This window comes from Myxocyprinus asiaticus, chromosome 27 (assembly GCF_019703515.2).
Source record: "Myxocyprinus asiaticus isolate MX2 ecotype Aquarium Trade chromosome 27, UBuf_Myxa_2, whole genome shotgun sequence".
In the NCBI taxonomy this organism is placed as follows: domain Eukaryota; kingdom Metazoa; phylum Chordata; class Actinopteri; order Cypriniformes; family Catostomidae; genus Myxocyprinus; species Myxocyprinus asiaticus.
Genome location: NC_059370.1, coordinates 6053362 through 6081258, shown reverse-complemented (window position 1 = coordinate 6081258; position 27897 = coordinate 6053362). Strand labels below are relative to the sequence as shown.

General features: G+C 36.3%; 1 protein-coding gene across 1 annotated transcript in view; it reads left to right on the top strand.

Moving 5' to 3' along the window:
- LOC127418349 (fibroblast growth factor 18-like) overlaps positions 1-23116 on the top strand; it is a 47449-nt gene extending 24333 nt beyond the window's left edge. The window contains exons 3-5 of the mRNA XM_051658937.1: positions 7805-7976; positions 18798-18904; positions 21173-23116. Coding sequence (XP_051514897.1) covers positions 7805-7976; positions 18798-18904; positions 21173-21451 — 558 coding nt within the window. The 3' untranslated portion in view covers positions 21452-23116. The remainder of the gene's footprint in view (positions 1-7804; positions 7977-18797; positions 18905-21172) is intronic.
- The last annotated feature ends 4781 nt before the right edge of the window (positions 23117-27897 follow it).

Sequence of the window (27897 nt, the reverse complement as noted above, 5' to 3'; positions counted from 1 at the left end):
CTCTGCCCAACAGGAAGTCGGCCATTTTGGATTGAATGTGCATTTTTTTTATTGCAGGCCCTGAACTTTTGAATACTCCTCCTAGGGGAATCATGTGACTGTCACCAAGTTTAGACAACAGTATGCCAAGACATTGAAGATGCTAAATTGCAAACAGATTTTTGATATAATGAATGGTGTTGCCATTGTGACAATTTAAGGGCAAAAATGTGAAACAGGAAATTCCTTATATCTTCTGTGCATTGTAAGATTTTGATGAAAATTCAGCTGTATGTTTGGTAATGGTGGCTGATCACATTTATGCGGTTATTATGGGTCACGGCCATAGTGCCACCAACTGGCAGCAGGAAGTAAAGCAATTTTATCTGACTGAAATACCCCTCTTATGTTTACGTGAATTGCTTCAAAATATGTTTACATCAGACACTGCTGATGTAAAATTGTAAAGGGATATTTGATATCTTAAATGCTGTTGCATGGCAGTTTGTTGTGCAAGTGAACGCAGCTTTTAAAGTGAAATAAAAAAGCTATAGAATTTTAAGTTTATTGTAGTGAAAATGTACTGCACAATCTTTTTTTTAATATATACAGGTGCATCTCAATAAATTAGAATGTCGTGGAAAAGTTCATTTATTTCAGTAATTCAACTCAAATTGTGAAACTCGTGTATTAAGTAAATTCAATGCACACAGACTGAAGTAGTTTAAGTCTTTGGTTCTTTTAATTGTGATGATTTTGGCTCACATTTAACAAAAACCCACCAATTCACTATCTCAAAAAATTAGAATATGGTGACATGCCAATCAGCTAATCAACTCAAAACACCTGCAAATGTTTCCTGAGCCTTCAAAATGGTCTCTCAGTTTGGTTCACTAGGCTACACAATCATGGGGAAGACTGCTGATCTGACAATTGTCCAGAAGACAATCATTGACACCCTTCACAAGGAGGGTAAGCCACAAACATTCATTGCCAAAGAAGCTGGCTGTTCACAGAGTGCTGTATCCAAGCATGTTAACAGAAAGTTGAGTGGAAGGAAAAAGTGTGGAAGAAAAAGATGCACAACCAACAGAGAGAACCGCAGCCTTATGATTGTCAAGCAAAATCGATTCAAGAATTTGGGTGAACTTCACAAGGAATGGACTGAGTCTGGGGTCAAGGCATCAAGACACAGACATGTCAAGAAATTTGGCTACAGTTGTCGTATTCCTCTTGTTAAGCCACTCCTAAACCACAGACAATGTCAGAGGCGTCTTACCTGGGCTAAGGAGAAGAAGAACTGGACTGTTGCCCAGTGGTCCAAAGTCCTCTTTTCAGATGAGAGTAAGTTTTGTATTTCATTTGGAAACCAAGGTCCTAGAGTCTGGAGGAAGGGTGGAGAAGCTCATAGCCCAAGTTGCTTGAAGTCCAGTGTTAAGTTTCCACAGTCTGTGATGATTTGGGGTGCAATGTCATCTGCTGGTGTTGGTCCATTGTGTTTTTTGAAAACCAAAGTCACTGCACCCGTTTACCAAGAAATTTTGGAGCACTTCATGCTTCCTTCCGCTGACCAGCTTTTTAAAGATGCTGATTTCATTTTCCAGCAGGATTTGGCACCTGCCCACACTGCCAAAAGCACCAAAAGTTGGTTAAATGACCATGGTGTTGGTGTGCTTGAGTGGCCAGCAAACTCACCAGACCTGAACCCCATAGAGAATCTATGGGGTATTGTCAAGAGGAAAATGAGAAACAAGAGACCAAAAAATGCAGATGAGCTGAAGGCCACTGTCAAAGAAACCTGGGCTTCCATACCACCTCAGCAGTGCCACAAACTGATCACCTCCATGCCACGCCGAATTGAGGCAGTAATTAAAGCAAAAGGAGCCCCTACCAAGTATTGAGTACATATACAGTAAATGAACATACTTTCCAGAAGGCCAACAATTCACTAAAAATGTTTTTTTATTGGTCTTATGATGTATTCTAATTTTTTGAGATAGTGAATTGGTGGGTTTTTGTTAAATGTGAGCCAAAATCATCACAATTAAAAGAACCAAAGACTTAAACTACTTCAGTCTGTGTGCATTGAATTTATTTAATACACGAGTTTCACAATTTGAGTTGAATTACTGAAATAAATGAACTTTTCCACGACATTCTAATTTATTGAGATGCACCTGTATATACTGTATATAAAAATAAAATATAATAAAAATATCAACCGAAATGTAAAAATACTAGAAAATCAAAGCCAAATGTCTTACCTAGTTCTGAGTGGCAATTAACTTTAATCAGATGCAGTACCATAAATATCCAATAGAGGACCAAGCTCCATTGTTGAATGTTCCCAAAATACCACATCTCAGTCCCTTCAGGATTTTGCAGGTCGTGTCTAGAAGGGATCCCTCTTTCGTACATTATGTATAGTCTAAGTATGTGTAACTATGTTCTTCAGTTAACTATTTTTATAAAAAAACGACAGATAAATTTAAAGATCCATTTAACATAGCTAGCAAAATAACAACGGCATGTTCATGAACTGCTTTTAATTTTAAACAATATAAGCGTTAATTATACAGTATTAAGAAGATAGTAACATATGTGCCGCAGTGATGTACTTGAGGAATCGAGAATGGGCGGCGAGCGCTCCTCGTTACTGCAAGTTTCGCAGTTTGCACTCTTTTCCAGTCAAATCCCATAGAAAAATGCAAACAAATGTGTCCCCACTCAAGATATACATCCACTGAGGTGCGGATGCAATCTTTCTTAATTAAAATATGAAGTTTCATATGGGTGGATTAGAACCCTAAACCTCTTATGCAATGGGTGAATTAATTACCACTAGACCACACAGTTAGACTCCTTTTACCCACGCCGATTGATGTACTTCTCTACTGACTTACAATATCTCATGACCAACAATAGCACACATAGAGATGAAGTTATCAAATTTATAATGTTAAGTATTTATTTTAGAACTTGAAATGATCATCAATAATGACTTTTTTCAAAGCAGACCATTTAAAATAATCTTTTAATAATCTATTTAAACAGTTGTGCATATGAATAACGATTGCAGACTCAAAGTTAATGTACTTATTTATTTTGACAGTGAACAGTGAAAAAACGCAACTATAAAAGAAATTGAAACCTATTGCCACAGAATTGCAACAAAATTACAAGCCTAAATGACTTCTGTGCTCATATTAAAATCTACTTAGACTATCTTAACACCTAATGCCTTGAATTACATTTGTTAATTTAATTTAAAGCCATTTTAAGGATAAATAAAAGTGGTAAATGACTTCAGTACAATATTATCTTTAGATCTACATATTGTTTTTCAATAAATAATTATATTAAATTATAGCAAAAATATAAACTTAATCAGTTAGCAAAAATAATTAAAATTATAATGAAAAATAGATATATAGATAGATAGATAGATTCTCTGAATTCTCTGAACTTTTAAATACTCCTAGGTGATTCATGAGACTGTCACCACATTTAGACAACATTATGCCATTAAGACATCGAAGACGCTAAATTGCGAACAGATTTTTAAATATCGAATGGTGTTGCCGTGGCGATGCACTAAATTAATGGCAAAAATAGGGAAACAGGAAGTGTCTCATATCTTCTGCGTGCATTGTGTGATTTAGATCAAAATTGAGCTGTACGTTTTTTCTTGGGGGCTAATCACATGGATGTGGCTATTGTGGGTCACGGTCATAGCGCCACCAACTGGCAGCAGGAAATGTGACACAACAGACTTTGAAATAGTCCTCTTATATTTACTCAAATTGCTTCAAAATTGTTTAGAACAATGTCAAATGCCAAATGCATGTGTCCACCTTGCATTGTTTTCCGAAAGCCACCGGGTGGAAATGGACCAGTTGTGCTTGGGCCCGTCATCGCTGCTTGCAGTTATATTTGTGAAATATTTTGCTTAAAAAGGTTGCTTGTGCTATCTTTCTTTAAAATAAATGTCAGTTGGTTTTATATTATGTTATGTTTTTAAGTGTGACTTTAGTGTTCAAATACCACTTAGTGGTCTCTGTATATGGAAGTGGTTTCTTTCAGTTGAATTTTTTTTTTCAGACTGTGAGCACATTTCCCCTCATGTTCCCTAAATGTCATTAATTAGCCAAGGTTAAAATAACAGGCAATGGAAGCATGTAATGTGTGTGTAATTAACCACCTGAGAAAAGCCACATAAAAGCTCATTACAGGGTAATTACCCCTCGTTTCAGCTGGAGAGAGCAGTCTTGGCGGGGATAGAGATTCTAAGGTTTTTAGAAGTATATGTTTCCCCACGTATAGAGGAAGGATATTGGATGAGATGTGGGATAGCTGGTTTTTGAATGAAGCCTCGGGTGATAGGCAGAGTGTGTGAATGTGAGTGATGGCTTCATATTGACAGGAGATGCTGTGGCAACCTGCATTGTATTTTATTTTGTTTTTGTGTGTGTGCACATGCGCAAGTCTCCAGTTGTGTACACGTGTGTCTCCAGTGTGTGTGTGTGTGTGTGTGTGTGTTTATGTATGTTTGATTTATGAGTGTGATTCTTACCCTAGGCAGATATTTGTTTGATGACAGAGTTGGATCTTTCAGGTGGATAATTGCTGGAGACTTGCTTGTGGAAATTGAAAACTTCACTTCTCGATGTAGCTCCAGGCTCATAGTATTCAGCTGTGTTATTTAGATAGATAGAGTGAGAGAGAGAGGAGAGAGAGATGGGCACCAAAGCCATGCTGGAATCATTGCATTGTTATCAGAATCAGAATCAGAATCAGAATGAGCTTTATTGCCAAGTATGCTTACACATACAAGGAATTTTTCTTGGTGACAGGAGCTTCCAGTGTACAACCATACAAAAACAGCAATAAGACTTTTAAAAAATAATTAAAATTGAATAAAAAATAAATAAATATTGAAAGAAAAAAGTATATTTAGAATACACAATAGACAATATATACATACATACATACATATATATGCATATATGATATACGATTTCGACTTGTTAGAGATTCTTGATTTACTTTAATTCAAATTCACAAGCTCAATTTGATTTCGACTTCAATACAATTTGCTTTGATTCTGATTCAGTAGGGTATATTTATATTATTAGTGTTGGGTGTAATCTGATTAAAAAATAATCAGTTACTGTAATCTAAGTACTTCTATAAGTCAAAAATAGTGCAATGCATCATGTTTTTAATTAGTGTTGGATAAATTATTGATTTTCAATTAAGTTAATTACTTTTAGGTACATTACTTGGATTACAAAATATTTCAAAATAATATTATTTATCTAGAATCCAAAACATAAATTATGTCTATATAAAAGACACTAACGAGTCATTGTAAGGACGAAACTTGTGGTGCTGTGTAAGTGTGGATGTGGAGTGTGAGACTTGTGTGCGACAATAAACAAGGAGAAAATATAGACATTATTTTTTATTTTTTGAGAAAAAAAAATTCTTTGGAAGGTGTTTTAACTAAAGTAATTAGTAGTGATTACTTTTACCATAATGTAATAAATAGTGTGATCTGATAAAAATGTTTTAAAGTAATTAGCAGTAACTTAACCAACACTGGTTATAATGTCCATTTTGTGTTTACAGATGAAAGAAATTCTCTCTCCACTAATGCTTTTAATCATACAGGGGACCCTCTAACTTGGTATATCATAAAAATATTAATTAAAAAAAATTAACAGGACCCAAAGTATGCAGTTGATTTGGTGGGAGGTTGTTGGAAGCGGACTATTAATCTATGAACATGTGCTAGACTGACGGCTTTCGCTGTTGTCTCGGGGTTCGACGGGGGAGAATAGGGTGGTGGACGCTGCGAGCGGGTTCCCCAAGGAAGTTGAGGGCCCTCCCTTACAAAAATTGAGAGTTCACTGCAAATTTGCTACAAACTTTCCGCAAATTCGCCACAGATAATTTTCACATGCAAATGAGCTTTGCGGAAAACTTGCGGTAAATTGTCAATTGTTGCTAAAGGTTTGCCGGAGGTTCAACACTTCCAGTGAAGAGCTGCAAACTTCTGGCAAACATTTGCAGCGAATCACAAGCTCATTTGCATGTGAAAATAACGAGCAGCAAATTTGCTGCAAGTTTGCAGCTAGTTAAGATTTTTTGTAAGGGCTGGGCTTAAGCCCAGATAAGCCTGTGCGTTAATGCACCCCTGTTAATTTGGTATTTAAAATAATCAATACAACCAAAATTGAAGTAAACTTTAAGGTATTGAAAACATTGATCTAGAGGTTGTAAGAATCGATAACAGGATTGTTCAAATGAAGTTCACGATTTATGGGAAAATCTATGTTATTACCCAGCTCTAATCTTATCACACGTAACAAACTTTGATTAAACTTTTAATACTTTTCAAATTGTCACATTGTAAAAGAAAAAAACAAAAAACATATTAGCTTTAATACACTTTCCTGATCTTATTGTGTCTGATTCTTGTATGTTATTCTAAAGAAAAACAACAAGTTATTCATCAAAATGTAATAAATTCCTCAACCTCTGAAATTACTTTCCATTTCGGCTGACGTCACCAAACCACCTGGCTTATACAGATGACTTTTCATGATCCAATAAATTCCTGATGGATAGAATCAAGTTTTATTTATTTTTATTTTTTTTATTATTATTTTTTTATCAATAAATATCCTGATTTGCTCAAACTACATCACATTATGAAAATAAAATGAGTTATGAACAGTGTTGGGTTTTATCTGATACAAAGTAATTAATTACTGTAATTATTTACTTTTTAAGTAAAAAAGTTATGTTGTGTAATGCATTACACTTTAAATGCATGCAGATTACTTTGAATTACATTGGATCACAAATGTCTAAAATAATATTATGTAGAATTCATTTAAAACATACTTTAAAACTGATGTCATTTCTGCGACTCTGGTGCCACCAAACGGAATTGCAAAAATAAACAATGTTTCATAAAAGCTTTCTGAATATGCCTCTGGTCTGCTGTTGTTCCAACCATCAGATAGTCCTTCCCCCAACTCATGCCATTGGTTGAGTAATGTTGTTGGGGTGGGTCAAAGCGGGTCGCTCTAAATTTTATTGTGCCACAGAGATATACCTCTCAACCTCTGAATGACTTACTAGTAGTTGTCTCTATACAAGGAAGTATTTTAACACAGAAAAAGTTACATACTGCAGCTTTAAAACATTATGTTCATGTGTACCTCTGTTTGCATGTCTGTGATGGCTGAAGTGTCACTAACAAAACATTTTATGGTAAAATGTGGTGCTGAGTGTATGGCTTGAGTACAACAGTGAAAAAGAAGTATAGACAATAGACACAAGTATAGAAGTATTGACATTATTCTGAATTTGATGAGCGGAAAAACAAACTTTTCTATCAAAAGTGTTTTAGGAAGTAACTTAAAAGTAAATGAATTAGTAATGTGATTACTTTTCCCATGACAGGAGTAGGGTCTGATGTGTATGTGAATTAGGAGTGTAATCTTTTAGAGAAGTGATCAGTAATTTGTATTGGATTACTTTTTGAGTAACCTACCTAACACTGGTCATGAACAGAGTTTCATGTGACTTTAATGCCGTAACATTTAAAAAGACATGCTGTTGTTCCTGTAGCTGAACTGGTAGAGCATGGCACTAGCAATGCCAAGGTCATAGGTTTGATTCCCAGACAATGCATGAATTTAAGGCATGTAAAGTGTTGGACAAATGCATTAATGCAATGTAGTTGTTCTAGCATTATCACTTCTATCTCTCCACCCTTGATCAACATACCTTTTGTTCTTGCTGGTTCCAGGAATCGCACCAGAGTTCGGCTGACTTCCGGTTCTACATCGAGAATCACACTCGAGATGACGTGAGCCGGAAACAGGTGCGGATATATCAGCTCTACAGCAGAACCACAGGGAAACACGTGCAGATCCTGGGCAAGAAGATCAACGCCAATGGAGACGATGGGGGCAAGTACGGTATGGGAGTGTTCCTGTGCTCTTAGATGCTTCAGCCAACTAGACTAAACTAACAAAACACCCTAAACATCTGACACAGAATCAGTTCTGCATGCCATGAACCAGTGGGCCTCACTATTTTTTTCCAAGCGAGCCACTATGGCAAGAGACAGTCAATAGGAGAGCATATCACATTGGCCTGCCAAGGCCTGTAAACCAATGCCCAGGTGTAAACCAATAACGCAGCCAGTACAAGATGAAAACAAAACAGGCTTACCTTAATACTAAGATGAGTGGAAGCAAATCAACTGAAGCTATATTTGTAGCTTGTTGTTGCTATCCTTGTGAGGCACTCAAGATGTGCATTGGTCAGTCTGTTACTCTGTTTCCTCTTTACAGTGTTTTAATGATGGAGAATGTTGATTCACAAGAATATGTGCTCACAAAAAATGACATCACTTTTTGTACAAACTATTTCAAAGTGGGAAAATCCGCCTCAGAAACTAAATTCCAGAAGTGGCCAACACCTTCTCTGGGTTCAGCTCTGAGTGCTGTATGTCCTTTGCCTGCAACTCAACCATTTCACTTTCAAGCGCACTACGATTAGCAGGGCAGAACTGTTCGATAGCAGGAGTCAAAGAGGACTAAGACACAAGGAAGGGGTTGTCAATGAAACTGGAAATCTCAGCGTACTCCTTGATATCACTAAACCTGGAATAGTATTCTCCTCAGCTCTTCCAGCACTTTGACAGATTCACTGTAGCTGAAGTGTCTCGGTACCTCAGGGTCATTTTTCGTGACAGCTCTCAGTCTTGGGAAGTGTACAAGCTCTTTGTCAGGTATATGCAGTGCTGTTATTGTGTTCTGGATTGCTCGTAGAGCATTTTATATATTACCTGGGAGCTTTTCTCTTCCTTGGAGCACCAAGTTTAGTGTGTTAAAGTGGCATGTGATGTCGGTCAGAAGAGCCAATCGTACAATCCACTCTGGGTCTTCCAATTGTGGCTCAGTTTTCCCTTTGCTGTCTGGGCAACATCTGTCTCTTCAGCGCTTTAGTCCACCGTGATGCTGAAACATGGCGTAGAAGACAAATCCATGATTAACTGGTCCCTGATTTACCCATCTTCACCATCTTTACTGATGTCTTCTATCCTCCTAGTTATGGTTGAATCGGAGTGCTGTAGTCATTTTATTTGCTAAATAATGGAATCTTTGTTGGTGTAATCTGCAAACAATATTTCTGCTAAAGCCAAAAAGCAGTCTTTCACTATCTCTGCATCAGAAAAGGGTCTCTTTGCCCATGCTAAAATCCACGCAATCTCAAAAGAAGCCTTAGTTAAACGCTCGGCCGCAGAGTTTGGTCTGTGAATACGTTTTTGCTGCTCACAAAGTGAAGCCGAAAGCAGCTCAATTTTTCTTTTTCTGAGATTGCTCCCAGGTGGGTAATTGTCATTGAATTTTGGTACATGCTTTGAAAGTGGTGTTCCACATTGCTTTGTTTAAAACTGGAGCAGTGTTTTTTTTTTTTTTTTTTTTTTTTTTTGCATAATAAAAACAGGGAGTTGCTTAGTTGGATCCGCGGAGGACAAATAAAAATTCATGCATCCACTTCTCCTGAAACTCTATATGTTCACCTTTCTCTTTTTAGTAGCATGACCACAACTCTATTGGCTGCTTCTTAATTAACTGTCTTGTGAGCCGCCAATGAGGAACACTGCCATAAACACATGAGTTTGTGCATTTAAATGATTCTTATTATTTGAATGAATTTGTGTATTTGTGTGTGTGTGTGTGTGTGTGTTGCTTGCAATAATTGTTTTACTCCTAAATGGCTTTATTTTTATGATCTACACAAGACGGCAAAATCGTAAGAAATCATACGAGTTAGCTCGTTCAAAAACCAATGAATTTTACTTCTATAGAGAAAAACAAAGGAACCAATCACTGTTGTGTACCACGGAAGAAAGAGACACATTAGTGTTTGGAACGAGAGGTTATTGACATTCATCCGTATTATTACATAAATAAATTTGCAATGAGTAACCAAATTTCTTCACAGACGTTTCGCTTCTTAAAATAAAGTGTTGGATAGGAGGCTAGCTGAAATTTGATGCCTGTATTTTATCGATTTGAACTTTTGTTTGTTGATTGGTTGGTCACTATGAATAAAAGTTCAATGAGAAGGAAAGTTTAAGTGATCAAGTGATTAAAGGGGCAAGTGTTTCAAATAAATAGGGTTAATTTAGATTAAGTTGACTTTAAAGATGAAGGAAAATTATTTGTGTTGTACATTTTATGGGAATTTCACTCATGACAAACAGCAAATCTACTTTAAATCTACTAATTTAACTCTGATTCTAGAAGTGCAGCACATAAATGAAGCATTGCTTAAACATGCTGAGCTCTCCTTTTGTTTTTGAATGTTTAAACATATTAACTTTGACAGGACAGCAGTAACACAAGGGCAAAGCTGACACAAGGGAGCACAGAATGTGTGTGTGTTAGAGAGAGAGTGTCATGGAGTTCACAGGTGCCAGGTGTGGGGATTTACCTGGATCTGCCTCCTCTCGTGCTAATACAACACAGCTTTGCTCAGTCAATGCTGAACGGCTAAACTAACACTGAGCATGCTTACATGCACAGCAATACGCTGAAAACTTTCAAAAATCACCGGGTTATTTTCTGCTTTTGACATCAAAGCGTAAACAGCTATGCGCACATGGATAACGTCCTGGTAGGAATGGCATTAAAGGTCTTTACATGCAATGCAAAATCAGTTTAATGGGCAAAAATCAATGTGTGCTGATTGGTTTTTGCTTCAACCCTTTATGACCATACCCCGATAAAAGAAAACCTATTAGCGACCAAAATTACATTATACAGTATGGTATAGTGGTATATGGTATCGTATATTGGCAGATCCGAGGTGAAATGTCCACTGTGTGGCACTAAAAGCAAGTTAAATGTTCTCCCAAAGAGATGAGGTTTCTAACGTTAATGCTCTACAGAGTTTTAAATCAACCAAACCTATATCCCTACCCTAAACCTTAAACCAATAAACCTAACCGATAGTGTCATAAAAAGCAAAAAAAAAAAAAAAGAGATGATAAACACAATTGCTGAAGCATCTATGTCATTTTGTGGTGCTTCAGTGACACTTTCGGCTCATGTGTTGACTTGCATACTCTTCAGGACTCGTACCCTGGTCCTTTACATCGCAAGTGCAACACTCTATCAGTTGAGCTACTGCACAATTTAATCACATATGAAAAAGCTTGTAAATGTAGTTGGTTATGTAATGCAAATGTTAAAATGTATCACCTTACAAGTCATGCGCTCTAGTAAAAGTGTTTAGATGTCATAAGATAGCATTGTGTGAGGAACAGGCTGAAAAAGTTAATGAACTGAAAATCTGCTGTTTTACTCTTGATTTGTGTGAAAGTGAACAAACACTTGTTGTATCAACTCTAGTGGAGATTTAGCCAGGAATCTGCCATCATACGTACAACGAGCCACGTAAATTCCATTTTACAAAATTGTAGGTATAGTAACGTGATTCTATGAGACAAGGTTGACTAGAAAAATTAGCGAATTTACCGTTCTTATTAAAGAGACCCTATTATGCTTTTTGGGATTTTTCCTTTCCTTTAGTGTGTAATATAGCTGTTTGTGCATGTAAAAAGTCTGCAAAGTTACAAAGCAGAAAGTCCACGCAAAAGGGAGTTATTCTCTCCCACAGACAACACTGCTCAGGAACTACAAGAAATGGCTGGATTGTAGTCCAACCATTTCTTCCGTAAAGTATCTATGTCTATGTGACACATTTGCATAATGCCTGCCTAAGGGCTACTTTGGCCCGCCCTCAAACAAACATAGTTATAGCAGAGGCCAGGATGAGTTGGGTTAGTGTTGTCACCATGTCGAGAAGATGCTGTTTTCTTCACTGCGTAAGCAAAACCTCTTTGTTTGGATTTCCAAAGGCAGACGAATTGAAGAATCAGTGGTTAAAATTTATTTTTATACCACTATTCCTCAGCAGTACAACCACAACCAATGCCTGATCTTCAAGACTTAAATACCCCTTAAAGATGATGCAGTTCCCACTTTGTTGGGACAATCTGGTGCTTCAGGATCACAACCTGTAAGTATGCTTAAGTATTTGTGGATTTATCTGCTACCGAGAGTTCAAATGCGGAGTTTTGTGTTGTAGCTACAGTGTACACCCAGTGCACAGCTGTAGGTTTCTGCTAACCTGCTAGCTAATGTCATTGTGTTGAAATAGTTTTGCTAATCAGCTGCGGGTCCACTTTTACCTACGACTGTGTAGAATTATGCAGATTGTTTGTCGTTTTTACTATCATGAATAGTGATCAAGTGTGGAGATGGACTTATTTTTACAAACGGTAATTTTACATCTGCAATCCACGGTAGTGTTCGGCTAACTTGCTATGTAATGTTATTGTTTTGGTAAGGGTTTACTTTTCATCTGTGGGCTGGCTTTTACCTAAAACTGTGTAACAAAATGGTCGATCTCAAGAGTCTTATATAATTATATAATTGCAAGCTGTAATGTTACAACCGCTATCCATGGTAGTCCACGTCTAACTTGCTCACTAACCTGGAGTAAGCCTCTGTTCTCCGTTCATAGCTCTTGCGACAAAAGTTCGGCTGCACCCATTCCAGCAAAAGATGACTAACTTAGATGCACTACATGTCTTTTACTTGAAGCTTTGTTAGGTTCACAATAATCAACAGTGTACTTGTAAGAAAGATACAAAAGTAAAACTTAGCACTGTGAAGCATCCTGCTCAAGTTGTGCTTGCGAAGGTAGTTCAGGTCGATCAGCTTGTTCTTCCAAACTTTCATTATCGTACTCGGACTCAAACTGGTCCGGCAAAAACCGACGCCACTGTTACCATAGTTACAGTAGCGTTTTCAGCTGTTAAGGAAGCCTGAAACTCAGTATGGTAAGGGGCATTACATTCCCGACACACCCTCTACGTGGTTGACCAATCACAACAGACTGAGCCAGCTGACCAATCAGAGCAGACTGGGCTTTACAGAAAGGGGGGCTTTAAAGAGACAGGACCTAAATCAGAGCGTTTGAGCCAGAGGATGAAAATGGGTTTAGCAGAAATGTACAGTATGAGAAAAATAATGTGTTTTTGAACATTAAAGCATGTAAACCTATTCTAGTAGACCCCCAAAATAAAATTATGAACCTGTAAATTAGCATAATACAGGCTCTTTAAAATATGCCCTTTGATAAACAAACGAAAGAATATCAGGTCCCACTTTATATTAAGTGTTTTTAACTACTATGTACTAACATTAAAAAATACAATGTACTGAATGTATTGTGTAACTACACATTGTTCTGCAGTATTCTGACAAGATTTGCATTTGCTGATCCTGAGGTTGAGGTACGAGTTGATTTAGAAGTAGGGGTAGGGTTAGGGTTTAGGGTAAGGGTTGGGGTAGGGTTAGGTTTAGGGGTAAGGTTAGCAGTGTAACTAGAGATGCATTTAAATGCAGGTACTATCAATGTAAGTACAATGCAACAACACATATGTACATTATAAGTACATTGTATCAAATACTTAAAGGGATAGTTCAACCAAAAATGAAAATACTCTCATCATTTACTCGCCCTCATGCCATCCCAGATATGTTTGACTTTCTTTCATCTGCTGAACTCTAATGAAGATTTTCAGAAGAATTTCTCAGCTCTTCTGGTCCATGCAATGCAAGTGAATGGGTGTCAAAAATTTTAAGCTCCAAAAATCAGCATAAAAGTAATCCATAAGACTCCAGATGTTAAATCAATGTCTTCAGAAGTGATATGAGAGGTGTGGGTGAAAAACAGATCAATATTTAAATCCTTTTTTTTTTTTTTTTTACTATGAATTCTTCTTCCTGCTCAGTCAATCTCCACTTTCACTTTCATATTCTTCTTGTGTGTTTTTGGTTAGTCACATTCTTCATGCATATTGCCCCCTACTGGGCAGGGAGAAGAATTTCTAGAAAAAAAATGACTTAAATATCGACCTGTTTCTTACCCACACCTATGTGAGTAGATGATGCGAGAATTTTCATTTTTGGGTGAACTATCCCTTTAAGTACATAGTAGTTAAAGACACCTCATATAAAGTTGGTCTGAATATCATGCAGATTTTGAGCAACATGTGGGTGAGTAAATGATGATAGAATCTGATAAATGAACCCTTCAACAATGCAATCAAAGTTTTGAATATGACACTAACCATCAACAGAACAACTTACATACACAAAACAGCTCAGCAGCCAACCAAATTCTTAAAATTCAAAACATTTGTAACCTGTATATTTTTTGGGCTACATTACCTAATGTAACACAAAATGCTTCACATACAAACAAAAACTTCAGCTGATCCGATTTAAACCAAGCAGTTGACACAGCAGACAAATGTACAAAACAATGTAACATTTAGTCACTCACTAGCATTATTTTAACAAAGATTTAAATAAAACGCTATACAAGAAGAACTACAAATCCAAAGGTGTAACAGGATTACCCAGGTACAGAAATTCAGGACTGAAGGTTTATGGAATTACGTCTGTAATGGAATTTTTATGCTGAGTAGCTCTGACTGACACAAATGAGTGCAAGAGTGGAGTATAAACATGCTTGTATCAGTCTGCAAAGTGAAGTGTTTATCTTCACTCTCCCCTTCTCACACTAGCACTGCTGGGGTAAGCTGCATATCAGTTTTGTGGTTTTTGTTTTGTTTATACTTTGTTACATTTTGATTAATAATGGTCCAGGTTGGATGTTATAAAGGAGAATATATAGTCTTAGGGATGTTATTAGCATATCTAAGATTATTGCATGTTCTGCACTGATTCTGGGGAAATATTTGCAGAATGGATTTAACCATGATGAAATGTGTTAAACACAGCTGAGAGTATGATATTCTTATTGGTAGCTGAAAGCATGTTCATATTAGCCCAATAAGCCCAAAGTCTCACAAGAACTTGTAATCTTTTAAACGAGATGGCGAAATCATAAGATATTTTACGGCTTGGCTTGTACAAAAAGGTGTGACTTTTATTCCCATAGAGACCAACCAACAAACAATTTCAAAACGATACAGGCATCAAATTTAGCAAGCCTCCAATTCAACACTTTATTTTAAGAAAGGAAACATCTGTGAATAAATTTGGCTACTCATTCCATATACAGTATATTTACGCAATATAAATGACTGATTTACTTCAGTAACCTGTAATACGCTTCCCTCGTCTCATTCCAAACCCAATGTTTTTTGTTTATTCCGTGGTACACAAAAGTTATTCCGATTAAAATCATAATTAGGTTTAGGTTTAGGTTTGGGTTGGGGGTTAAACGTGAGCCAACTCATTCGATTTCTAATGATTTTGCCATCTCATGCTATTATTAGATTTGTCAAGAGACTGGGTTGATCTGGCTCCATCCTGACATGGAATGCCACTTTTGCTGAACATCCGCCCTTTCTGTACGGTGGCTGAAAAGTGCACAACACAAACAAAGTAGCAGAGCGAATAAAAGCAGAAAGCACGGAAAAAAGCCACAACACAGCGAAATGAACAGAAAATAAATATTTTTTTCAGCACTGTATTTTAAGCCATGTGGCAGTCTGACTCAATGCATGAGAGATCATGAGGCTGCTCGTCCCACTGCAAGTCACTACAAGAGTTCCCCAGTCACACTTGTGATGCTGAATGTTTCTACCAAAGCACTTTGCCGTCCAAACGAGGGATGCAGCCTGCATATAGCCCATTTTTGTGGGAGCAGGACACCTTTTAGGAGCTGCTGGTATGCAAGAATAGCTGCAGCTGCTGTGACGTCATTTTTGCATCATGCTTGGTACTGATTTGAGTGCATTAAGAGTTCTGGTAGAAACCCAACCAGGTATTGGCCAAAGCACTTAAAGGAATGTTTTGGGTTCAATACAACTTAAGCTCAGTCGACAGCATTCATGGCATAATGTTGATTACCACAAAAATTTAATTTGACTCGTCCCTCCTTTTCTTTAAAAAAGCAAAAATCTGTGTTACAGTGAGGCCCTTAGAATTGAAGTGAATGGGGGCAAATTTTTGAACATTAAAATACCCACTTTTTCACAATTATAGCCAAAAAACATAAACAATATGCATGTAAACATGATTTTAGTGTGATAAAATCACTTACTAACCTTTTCTGTGTATAGACAATTTTACAATTTCTTTGTCATGACGATGTAATGTCAGCAAACACTAAAACCCTAAAATGACAGTAAAAATGACAATATAAACAACTTTACAGCTCAAATAATACATGAGTTTTAACAGAAGAATTAATGCAAGTGCTTTTATAAAATTAAAAGCTTCAAATTTCTGTTTAAACCCTCCAAAAATTGGTCCCATTCACTTCTATTGTAAGTGCCTCACTGTAACACAGATTTTTTTATTTTATTTTTTATGAAAAAAGGGAAAAGTCTAAATAAATTTTTGTGGTAATCAACATTATGCCACAAATGCTGTTGATTGAGTTTAACTTGTATTGAACCCAGAATATTCCTTTAAGTACAAATAAGTAGAGCATTTTTATAACTATTTTTTTTTTCTTATAATTTTGTTATGTTGTGTCTTATTTATTTTGTCATGTTGTGCTTCAATTTATTTCGTTATGTTGTGCTTAAATTTATTTCATTATGTTATGTCTTCATTTCAAGGTGTTTTCTGCTTTTATTTGCTTTGCAAATTTGGTTGTGTTGTGCACCCCTCAGCCACCATATTCCTGCCATTGATCGACAAACAGATTGTCCTGCCCCAAACTCACGCCATTGGTTGACCCAGTGTTGCTGTGTCTAGCTGGTTGGGATGCTCAAACCAACAACACTTTGATAGCACCACAGACAGTATTTACACTTTTTGGGGAAATATAGTTGATTCTGCACATTAACCTAGGATAGGAGAATATATATCAAATATATATATATATATATATATATATATTAAAAAAAATACATAACTAGTTTTTTTTATTTTTTTATTTTTTTTATTTATTAACTTGTTTATTTGGGGAAGGTTAGCATCCTTTTAATCCATCTGTTTTTATATTAATAAGCTACACCAAAGAACTCTCTGAAATCACCTGGTACAAGATATGCACAGATGGTGGGCAGACTGCTTTAAAATTAGATTTTTAAGTACAGGTAAAGTTAAATACAGGAAGATGTAATTGTGACAGCTTTCTTTTCCCAGTCAGAATCATATCCTATCCTCTTTGTTTCATACTAAAGCTTCAGATTTGATCAAGCATATCATTTAAAACAGCATGTTTTTGTAAAGGGACCTGCGCTCAGGAATGGAAACTTTCCCATCCTCATTTGATCTCAAGTGCCGTGCCTGGATTGGCCACTCTCATGTTGCCCCAGGCTGTTTTGGAAGGGGACAGTTTTGGTGTTGCTCTCTAAGCCTCTCTGCTTTGAGCACCTTTGAATAGCCCAGTGTGTTAAAAAATGGCTCATCCTAACTTTTTGATTGAGTAAGCATGAACTAAAGGCAAGTGGAAACCCAATCCCCAGGGATCTGAACTGCTCCAAGGAGACTGGCAGATTGCTTCACCCCCCCCCCCCCACCACCATTCTTTACAAAGGTGGTTACAGAGGGAGAGGGAAAGTGCTTGGGGTGTGAAGGATTGTGAGGGAGCACCTTGCTGTAGTGTATGATGAATCCTTCTATTTTTCTTAGAGTTTTTATTTATTTATTTTTAATAGTTGGTACATTATATCTACTTTTTTATGTACTTTTAACATATAAAAAATCATACAGATGGGTAAAAGTTATGAAAACACAAAAAATTACAATAAATACAAGACATATTTCATCTCAAATCTGTTTTTTGCACCATTCGGAGTAAATTCTAGAGACTGTTGTGTGTGAAAATCCCAGGAGATCAGCAGTTACAGAAATACTCAAACCAGCCCATCTGGCACCAACAATCATGCCACGCTCCAAATCACTGAAATAATTTTTTTTCCCCCCATTCTGATGGTTGATGTGAACATTAACTGAAGCTCCTGACCCGTATCTGCATGATTTTATGCACTGCACTACTGCCAGATAATTGCATGAATGATTGTTGATGCCAGACGGGCTGGTTTGAGTATTTCTGTAACTAATAATATATATATATATATATATGCAGAAAGAAAATAAAGCTTATTTTTAGGACAATGAAGATTTACATTGTCACATTGTTTTCATGACAGTCGAGCACATTTCCCTACAAACTGAATATTCTTAGTGTCCAGACTTTTTACATTTGAGTTTATTCTCGGTGATTCTCTTTTAGCTAATCATTACTGTACTGCAGTTTTTTTATTATTAAAATCAACATAACTTATATATTGTGCAACAAATACAACAGTAATGTATAGGTACTTTAAAATTGTAATAATAATAATTATATATATATATGTATACTTTTTTGTGTGTGTGTGTGTGTGTTACAGTAATGAGAATAAGATGTTATTTTGTTTTATTTTTATTTATTCAGGGTTTTTTAATTTTTTTTTAAATTTTTTATTTAATGAAAATAATATCAATCTAACCGTAAAATTTCTTAATGCTCCTACATTAAAGCTTCTTTTTCTGTAAGCATAACACAATATGTCGTGTCTTTCTTTTCTTTCTGGGGTGAAATATGGCTGGGGCATGTTCTTGACAGGTTTTGTGAGATAGTATTCATTGCTGGATATTTGCATAGTTTCATCCTCATTTTTAATTTTTTATTTTAATAACATTTTAAGTAAACAATGTTTTTTTTTTTTCTTGCAGCTCTACTTGTTGTTGAGACAGAAACATTTGGGAGTCACATTCGAATAAAAGGGAAAGAGAGCGGATATTACATTTGCATGAACAAGAACGGCAAAATTATTGGAAAGGTAAGTTTAATTTGAACATTTAAGAGAAAAGGGGCCAGGATTTGCCATGTCCAATTGTAACATTTTCCTGTAGCAGGAATGTACAGACAACTGAAACTTTTAAGGAAAGGGTTAGGGTTTGGGTTAGGGCTCATGGTTAATCAAATATAATTCCTGTTAACTGTATTAAATCATTAACAAATAAATACAACTTGCTTTACAACTTGCTTTTGGTGCCGCTCTGTGGACATTTCTCCTAGAAATTGGAGCTCACATGTGTTCATAAATTCAACAACACTTCCAGCTCCAGCCGCTGGGGGCAGTGATCCCAGTTTCAGTAAGCACAGAGCAATTTCAGCTGAAAAACTTTTGACCTACTGTCACTAAATTCACTGTGAGATCAGTCTGTAGAACAGTGTGTCTTGGCGGACCACATTGGGTTTCAGAGGCTATGTTCACAACACAAGTCAAAGTGCTCAATTAGATTTTCAGCTCATGTCTCCTCTTTTTTTTTTTTTTTTTTTTTTTTGTGAGGTTGCTTAAAATGTGGCCCATTTCAAACACTGGTCTAAACAGGTGATGCTCTTAAATTGACCCGCATGAGTAAAATATCCCAATTCATTATGAGGACGATCAGGCACAAAAGAGGTAACATTGGAATAACAGCATTTTATGAAGTCGTGGCAGCAACCACAACAGAATGGGGTGTACACGTGCGTGATCAGAGACGGAATGGTGGGACCATAATGTACATGCTTTTACAAACATGCTTTCATGTGTCTCCTTTGAGAACATTATAATTTCTAGGGTGACCATTGACTATATGTGTCAGTGTGTAAATCAAACACACAATTATTGAAGGTTAACACTAAAGTCGCATTGCAAAAAATCTGATTTGTATCTGATTAATTTCCACATATGAAAGTGGCCCAGGTTGGATTTGAAAATGTGCACATTCAGTACATTTACATGCTTTTTAAAATAACTAAAACAATAATTTGTAAATGTAAAAATGTCTTGTTAACATTTTAATCCAATTTTTATGAAAGTCGAACTAACAGACCTACACAATGTAATTGTAGCTTGGCTTCGTCCACTTAAATCAGTCCACAATTGGCGTTTGCATTGTGAAGGGTTGCCAGATTTTCGGCACTTGACACAATGCATTCAATACGGAAAATAGGCCAGATTCCAGCCAAAATTCGGGACATCCAGAATAATACGGGACAGTTGCCAACCCTAGTGTTGCTCGAAAAACAGGTGACGCATGACATGGACATTCATAAATACATTGACGGACAAAAGACAAAGAACAGAAACTTTTTTTAAAAGGTCACCAAAAAAAAAAAAAAAAAAATGGGATCCACGTACTGTACAATGGAAGCACCACATTCATCTGCAGCATGAACGAAGCAAGTGTTTTTGGTTCCCTTGTGTATGCTTGTGACTTTAAGCATGAGTTGTATTGAGTTGAAATGTATTATTGCAGTTATGAATATGATTACTGGTGAATTGTGCTGCTAGGGTGTAGCAACGTTTACCGTACCTCAACTTTCTATGATGTATGAGTTTGTAGCTGGGACCAATTTTGGGTATACATTTTCAAAACCACTGCTACAGCTACTGTAACCAAGTCATGATGGATACATAATGGAGCCAGTCAACACCCATTTTAATACCATCTATTCAAATAAAAATGAAATATTGAGGTATGCTGTTTTGAGGTAAAATCATCCTTTTTTTTCAAAAATTTTGCCATACCTCAAGCAAATTTGAAGTGGAAAGGATAACACCCCCTACATTTTGCCTTGAATAGTATATTCCATGGTTCGCTTGGCTCGCATACAACTGACCATAAGTTCCAGAGAGGGACACAATTATTGTGTCTTGTTGGCAGAGTGGATGGCCTTTCTTAGGCACCCTGTCATAAAATGTTATCAGTCAATACAGAGTGGTCATCTAAAATGTTTCAGAGCAACTAAAAAGCAGTTCTTTCAAGAGGCGTTCACACCATGTCCTGATGTAAGGAAGGGGCTAGGAGGGGCTAACACCACACCCCTCCCCCACCCATGGTCAACCCGAGTACTGGCCCTGATTTAGATTTACAGTGAACGTAAACCATAGGCATTACCGGACATAAAGCCCTTATGTGCCATACATAGATACTTTCTGGGTTTAGTTAAGCATATGACTGTAATCACTGGCGTTCATGTATTATGACCTATCGAAACATAATTGAGGGTCTCGTCCAACAATGGTCTGACATTTTGTTTTATCCTCTCTCCTCAGCCCAATGGGAATAACCAGGAGTGCGTCTTCGTGGAGGAATATTTGGAGAACAACTACACGGCACTGGTGTCGGCCAAGTACAAAGGCTGGTATTTGGGTTTCAACCGAAAGGGTCGACCCAAGAAAGGCTCAAGGACCACGCAGACACAACAGGAAGTGCATTTCATGAAACGCCATCCAAAGGGTAAAGTGGACCCTCTGGAGGAGTTCCGTTTCACAACGGTAACGAAACGGACACGTAGGGCGCGGCGTTTAAAATCCAACCCCAAAACTAACTGAATCAGTGAGGATGAGTATGCACTGTTCCCTAAGGATACCACGAGCTTCTTGCCATACAACACCTTAAAGACTAATCTTATGGAAGAGGACACAAGTAAAAAAAAAAAAAATGGCTACAGAAACAAGACAAGAAGCTAAACAAAAAAGTTAAAAGATGTTTTATTTTTATATTTCAGAAGCGTCAAGTTTCTCCCACCTGTTGAATGTTTATGGGTTTTTCTAAATCTAAACTGGTGTCTGTTATTTTATTTATACTGGATTAACTAAGGATGGCATACATGGAACTAGTGTCTCATGCTATGATACGTTTACAGCAGAAGGCATCCTGTTAAAACTCTGGAATAACGACAAGAGTAAACCACACCGCCTGGGATACCTTTTATTTTCATTTGTGTTGCCACCGAAAACAGGGATCCAATATTTTCCACTGGAATGAGCTGTCATGGAGATGCAACAAGAGAGTGATAACATAATCATGTGACCTTTACAGGGCTCCATAGGAAAACGTAAATCGCTGAGTGCAATATTTTGAAGAACCGTGTTGTTCCTCTCCTTGTCGGATGTTTTCCTGTGGGCCGCTGCTCTTCTGAGCAGACACCAGGCCCTTTATGCGTGAAATGTGCAGAACGCTCCGAGTACTATTTGGTTCCTGTGACATTTTATATAATCTGTGAATCAGTTTAGATCGACATGCTTTGACTAGCCAGATCAGCTATGGTAGTAGTTCTTTTAAAAAACAAACGAGAAGCTAGAAAATGAAGGGTCTGGGAGAGATCAGAGAGGCATTTGACTTTGCTTATTGTAAAAAGGTTTTGGGAATTACAATGGTCTGAATGCCCTCATCTACTTCACTAGCATGTAACGCACCATTGTGTACTTTAGCAAAATGCAGGCTAAGTTTCAATGATGCAGTAATTACGTGCTGATGATATTGTCACCCTGTGTCCTTTCTACAAACAATTTGGCTGCCAAAACATGCAAAGACAATTCTGCAAAATGCAAAAACCAGGTATATCGCAGTGCTCTTAATTTCCATGACAGTTGACTGAGATTAATCTGAATACTTGCATGTTATTCAGCCAATGAAATCGCCCCTGTCTGAACCAAAACCAGTTGTTCTAGTTGTCAGTTGTCTTCTTTCATACTTTGACCACGTACACACTGCAGCTAAATCTGGTTGTCACTCCTCTTTTGAGTTCTTAAAGTGTTATGACAAACTCAATTTTTTTTTTTTTTCCTGAGGTCCACTTATTTTGTTAGTAAAGTTTTTTTTTTTTTTTTTTTTTTTTTCGGAACCAAAACAGTCATAATTTAGTGATATACTGTATGATAGTATTTCACCCTGTATCTGGCCCTCTGTCTGAAATGCTTGGCTTTGGCCTCAGCATCTCCTTTAAACTTCAATGTAAACGCCCAATGTTATGATTGACTAAACTCGTGCAGTACCTTTGAATATAATCAAATGTATTTGAAACTCAGTCGAAAAAGAATGAACCTACTCCACAACAATACAAAACTAAATTTCAGGGTTTACACATAACATACACCCAATTGCATCCGTATCAAACCGTTCAGTCAAGCACAGCAGCACCATAGAATATAAATGTCAAACAGTCATAACATATGAAAGATTTATGAATGGAATTGTCTACTTACGGTTTTGCAGTCAGATCCAATAGTGTTTTTAACTGCTGCATCATTCAATAAAAGTTCCTTTGCAAAGCTTGAATCATATTGTGACTGGTTCACAAGCAATCCAATCTGAAATGAGCCGAAGACACATATAATACACATTGAAATGAGCCGAACACACATAATGCAATCCATACTGAACTTTTCTAAACACACATAATTACAATCCACGCTGAAGACACAATCCAATGCAAGGTGAAACATGATGCACACACACACATATTATACTGCACTGATGCGATCAGGAACTTTGTTAAACTTCAGTCACTTTTCCTGATGTTGGGATGCTTCAACAGGGGCCAAGCCAGAGATGCTGGTCTTCATAGGTGCATCTCACATCTTCCATCATCTGTTTACTCTGGCTGAGACGCGGTTCTCCCAGACAGTGGCAGCAATGGAATGGAGCAGAACAGATACGGTTTTAAAAGTTGAACTTGTACTGCTCATAAAACGTGGTGCACATTGTTGGAAACACATCAAAACGTCCAAAGGACTCATAATTAAGAAATGTTCGACTCCAGTTGAAGGCCGCATATTCTTTCAGGTGAAATCTTTGCCACTCACGTTTCAAAATGCTGGCGAAATGTATCAATAATTGCAATTTCGAGAGTAACTCTTGTGTTGCATACGCACACAAAACTGTATTTTAAATGTGGTTTTCACTCCCAAAACTATGCAGTGTGTACATGGCCTTACTCTGTTCTAGAATTTTCTTGGTTTCTAGAAATTTCTCTAATGGTTCAGACACAGGTGCACAATGTCTGTGGGTTCGAGACGTTCTCGAAAACTAACAGGACCATTTCATTCGAGTGGAATTCTCTTCTGCAGATGTTGGACTCCAGCCACTAAAGTTGAGGTCTACTCTCCATATGGGTATAGCTGTAGTAAACACACATCTATATACTCATTGTATGTCAGACTTTACTAATAACCATAGCACACCTACAAAAACTGTATGCAAAAAATAATAATTTTATTACTATTATAAAATATTTATTGCCTTTCTCTGTAAATATGACTTGAATTTATTTTACCTCTGTTAATAATAAAAAGAGGACTATATATGGAAAAATGAATACATTTATGTGTCGTCTTATGTGGTTTTCTGTGGCATTCATATATGTGGACTTGTACTGTATACAGTATATACCTGTATGTGTGTGTGTATATATATATATATATATATATATATATATATATATATATGTATATACAGGGTTGGGAGGGTTACTTTTGAAATGTATTCCACTACAGATTACAGAATACATGCTGTAAAATGTAATTTGTAACATATTTCATTAGATTACTCAAGGTGAGTAACATATTCTAAATACTTTGGATTACTTCTTCAGCACTGGTAGAGTTTTTCACTTGTTTTGACTATAAAAACTCTGCTAGTACAGTAAGACAAAATACACATGTTAAAAATACATTCTCTGAAAAACCGAAATATCTTATGCAGTGTTGTTTCTAAAACAAGATCAATCAAACTGATCTTGTTTTAAGGATTTTTAGATATTTTTACAGGAAAACAATACAAAAATTATTATCAAGAATACGATTTTTGCCCTAATATCAAAGGTCTTACTAGAAAAAAGAAATTATGATCTAATGTGAATTTTCTTGATAAAAAAATATGATCGTGCCTGGTAACTTATGCATGTAAAATGTAGAAATAGAATTTTAGCTTAGCGTAAAGCTGACAATTTATACAAGGTTAATATTTCTATTTCTTCTGCTCCAAACTTACTTCAAACTTACTTCTCTGTCTGCTCGTATTAATATAACACATCAGTGTTTCACCGCTGTTCAAATGCACTTTGTATCGCATCATTTATATGTATAAATGTTTTCCACCTGAAAGCACTAAATATTAAATGAAACAAATGACAATAAAATGCAAAGTAATCTCTTCAGTAATCAAAACACTTTTTGAATGTAACTGTATTCTAATTATAAATGATTTAAATTGTAATTGTAGTGGAATACAGTTACTTATATTTTATATTTTAAATACGTAATCCGTTACATGTATTCTGTTACTCCCCAACACTGTGTGTGTGTATATATATATATAAACACTACCGGTCAAAAGTTTTGAAACACTTACTCATTCTTTATTATAATTTTTTTTTTTTCACATTTTAGAATAATAGTAAAGTCATTAAAACTATGGAATAACATAAATGGAACTATGGGAATTATGTTGTGACTAAACAAAATCCAAAATAAATCAAAACTATTTTAGCATCTTCAAAGTAGTCACCCTTTGCCTAGAATTTGCAGACATGTACTCTTGACATTTTCTCAACCAACTTCTTGAGGTATCACCCTGGGATGCTTTTTAAACAGTATTGAAGGAGTTCACATCTATGTTGGGCACTTAGTGGCTGCTTTTCTTTATTATTTGGTCCAAGTCATCAATTTAAAAAACTTTTTTTTATTATTACATTTTAGTTTTATAATGAAATAAATTAATATGGTGGCACAATGATATTTTTGTCTCCAAAACTAATTTCAAACATTTAAGCATACGCCTTCAGATCAAAAGATTTTTAAGATCATGAGAAACATTTCAGTCAAGTGTTTCAAAACTTTTGACTGGTAGTGTATATATATAAGTATATGTACACTTGCTAGAATTAATATAGTTCACAAAAACCCCAACATGAATGTACAAAATATGTATAATTTATTAGTAAGTCTTGCAGATTTGGTGGCCTAACTTAACTGAAGACCTGAGACTCAGTATTGCGAAAACAAATGACTCATTTTGTTAAAAAAAAAAAAAAAAAAGTGCTTCTGGAAGATGTGTTTACCAATCTTGAAATATGTTTAGCTACAGGAAGTTAAACAGGTGTCCATGTGCTTTTACCTGCCATCCACATTCCCTGCATTACATACTATGCTTTGTCCTACACAAAGTACATTAATATGTTGTTTAAAGGTTGTAACTAGTAAGTGTCCTGACTGTGCTAAAAGCAATGCACACTGGACCTGAGGGAGTTGACTTTTGAGACAGAAGTTACAGTAGATAATTTGCTGCAGGAATAGTCGACATAAGATGAAGAGGTGAATTGCACTGTGGAAGTTACAGACACAGTCCAGAAAATGTGTCATGGGGAAGTTATGAGGCATTTAAAGACAGTGAAGAGTTTCTCAGACAACAAGGGGATTCAAGGATCATTTAGATTCAAGGTTATATCAATAGAGCCCCTCCTTGGTTTTACATATTACCGCTTTTATGAAAGAATGCTCAAAGAGAATGTTCGGAAAGGTATTAAGGTCAATGGAACTATTCCTTTTCCAAATGGATTTCCAAAACTCCTGGTATGAAACCTTGTTCTGGGAGAAATTACTTTTGTAGATGACAGCGCACTCATTAGACAGTCTGCATTAGCCACTAGAGAGAATTTATTCTAATTCTCAATGTGTCAATAACAGACTCAAAGGTGAAACCAAGACCTCTGAAGCAAAACTCCAAACCCGCTGTCAAAGTCCTGGTACATTTTTTAAACACACACTCTTTCTGTACCTCTCCCCCTTCGTGTGTCTTGAAACTGTTAGGAGTCTTCTTTTTGGCAAAGCACTTTGAGACTTCTCTCTCCCTATAAAGAGGAGGATAAGGAATGTAGGGTAAGATGTCTCATAATGTTGTGTTCTGGAATGATGTTTACAGCAGTAGTCAAGCTGAAAGATGGCCGTTTTGAGGAAAAAAATGCCTTTTGTTTAACTTCTCACTGATGTTATCAGAGGCTGTGCATCATAGCCACCTACAGCGCGGGGAGACCAGGGGATATCAGCTGATTTAGATGTCTAACGGATTTTCTTTCTTTTCCCTTTGTATTATTGCTTCCTTTAGGCTGAATAATAGAGTGCTATATTTCTTTAGATTGGTGTCCCCTCCAAGCTTGAACTACTCAGAGCAGACAGATCAGAGAAAATCACCAAGTGTACTGTAGACACAGAAGTCTATCAGAGTCTGATTTTGTTTAAAGCAACACTGGTGTTTTGGGTTTAAAAAATTCTGCATGCACATTTGTTGATGGGGGTGAGAAGGAGGTCTGATGCAAGAGGTGATAAGACTTTCTGAAAAATATGTACACATTAAAATTACATCATGGCATCACACTTTCTAGATATGTACATCTCTCCTTCCCTCTCTCTCTCTTTTAACTGAATCTGTAATTTAATTTTTTAAGTGTTAAAAATAGTTTTTATTACTTTCCCCCTGCCAGGCTTTCAAAATACTTCTCAATTCATTAGTTAAACACATGGCTAGTTGAAGCATAATGTGTCTATGGCCTTTTTTTATCATCCATATTTTAGGTTAAAATGTATATAAAAGGGAAAGAGCATATCTTTTTATACAGTCCTATGGCATGACAAATTACTAGTAATCTATATAGCCTCTTAGTTAATATAAGACCAGAAATGTTGCATGCATAATAAATATAAAAGCATTATAAATAATTTTAGGGTGTAGTATTTCAATTTTTAATGAATTCTTTCACCAATTTGGTGATGCTACCTTACATTAGCAGAGTCTGTCTTTACTCTGTACAGCACGGGCAAGTATTATTATTCTTTTTGTTTAGTGAACGGTGATTCAAATCATTGATATATTGTGATCTTTGATATGCTTTGTGTCTAAGTTCGGACTCTGTTGTTGTCCACATCATAATGTCAAGTATCTTCAAGATCTAGACTCATCTGAGAGGTAAAATAAAGTCTATACTGTGCTCATGTACTGA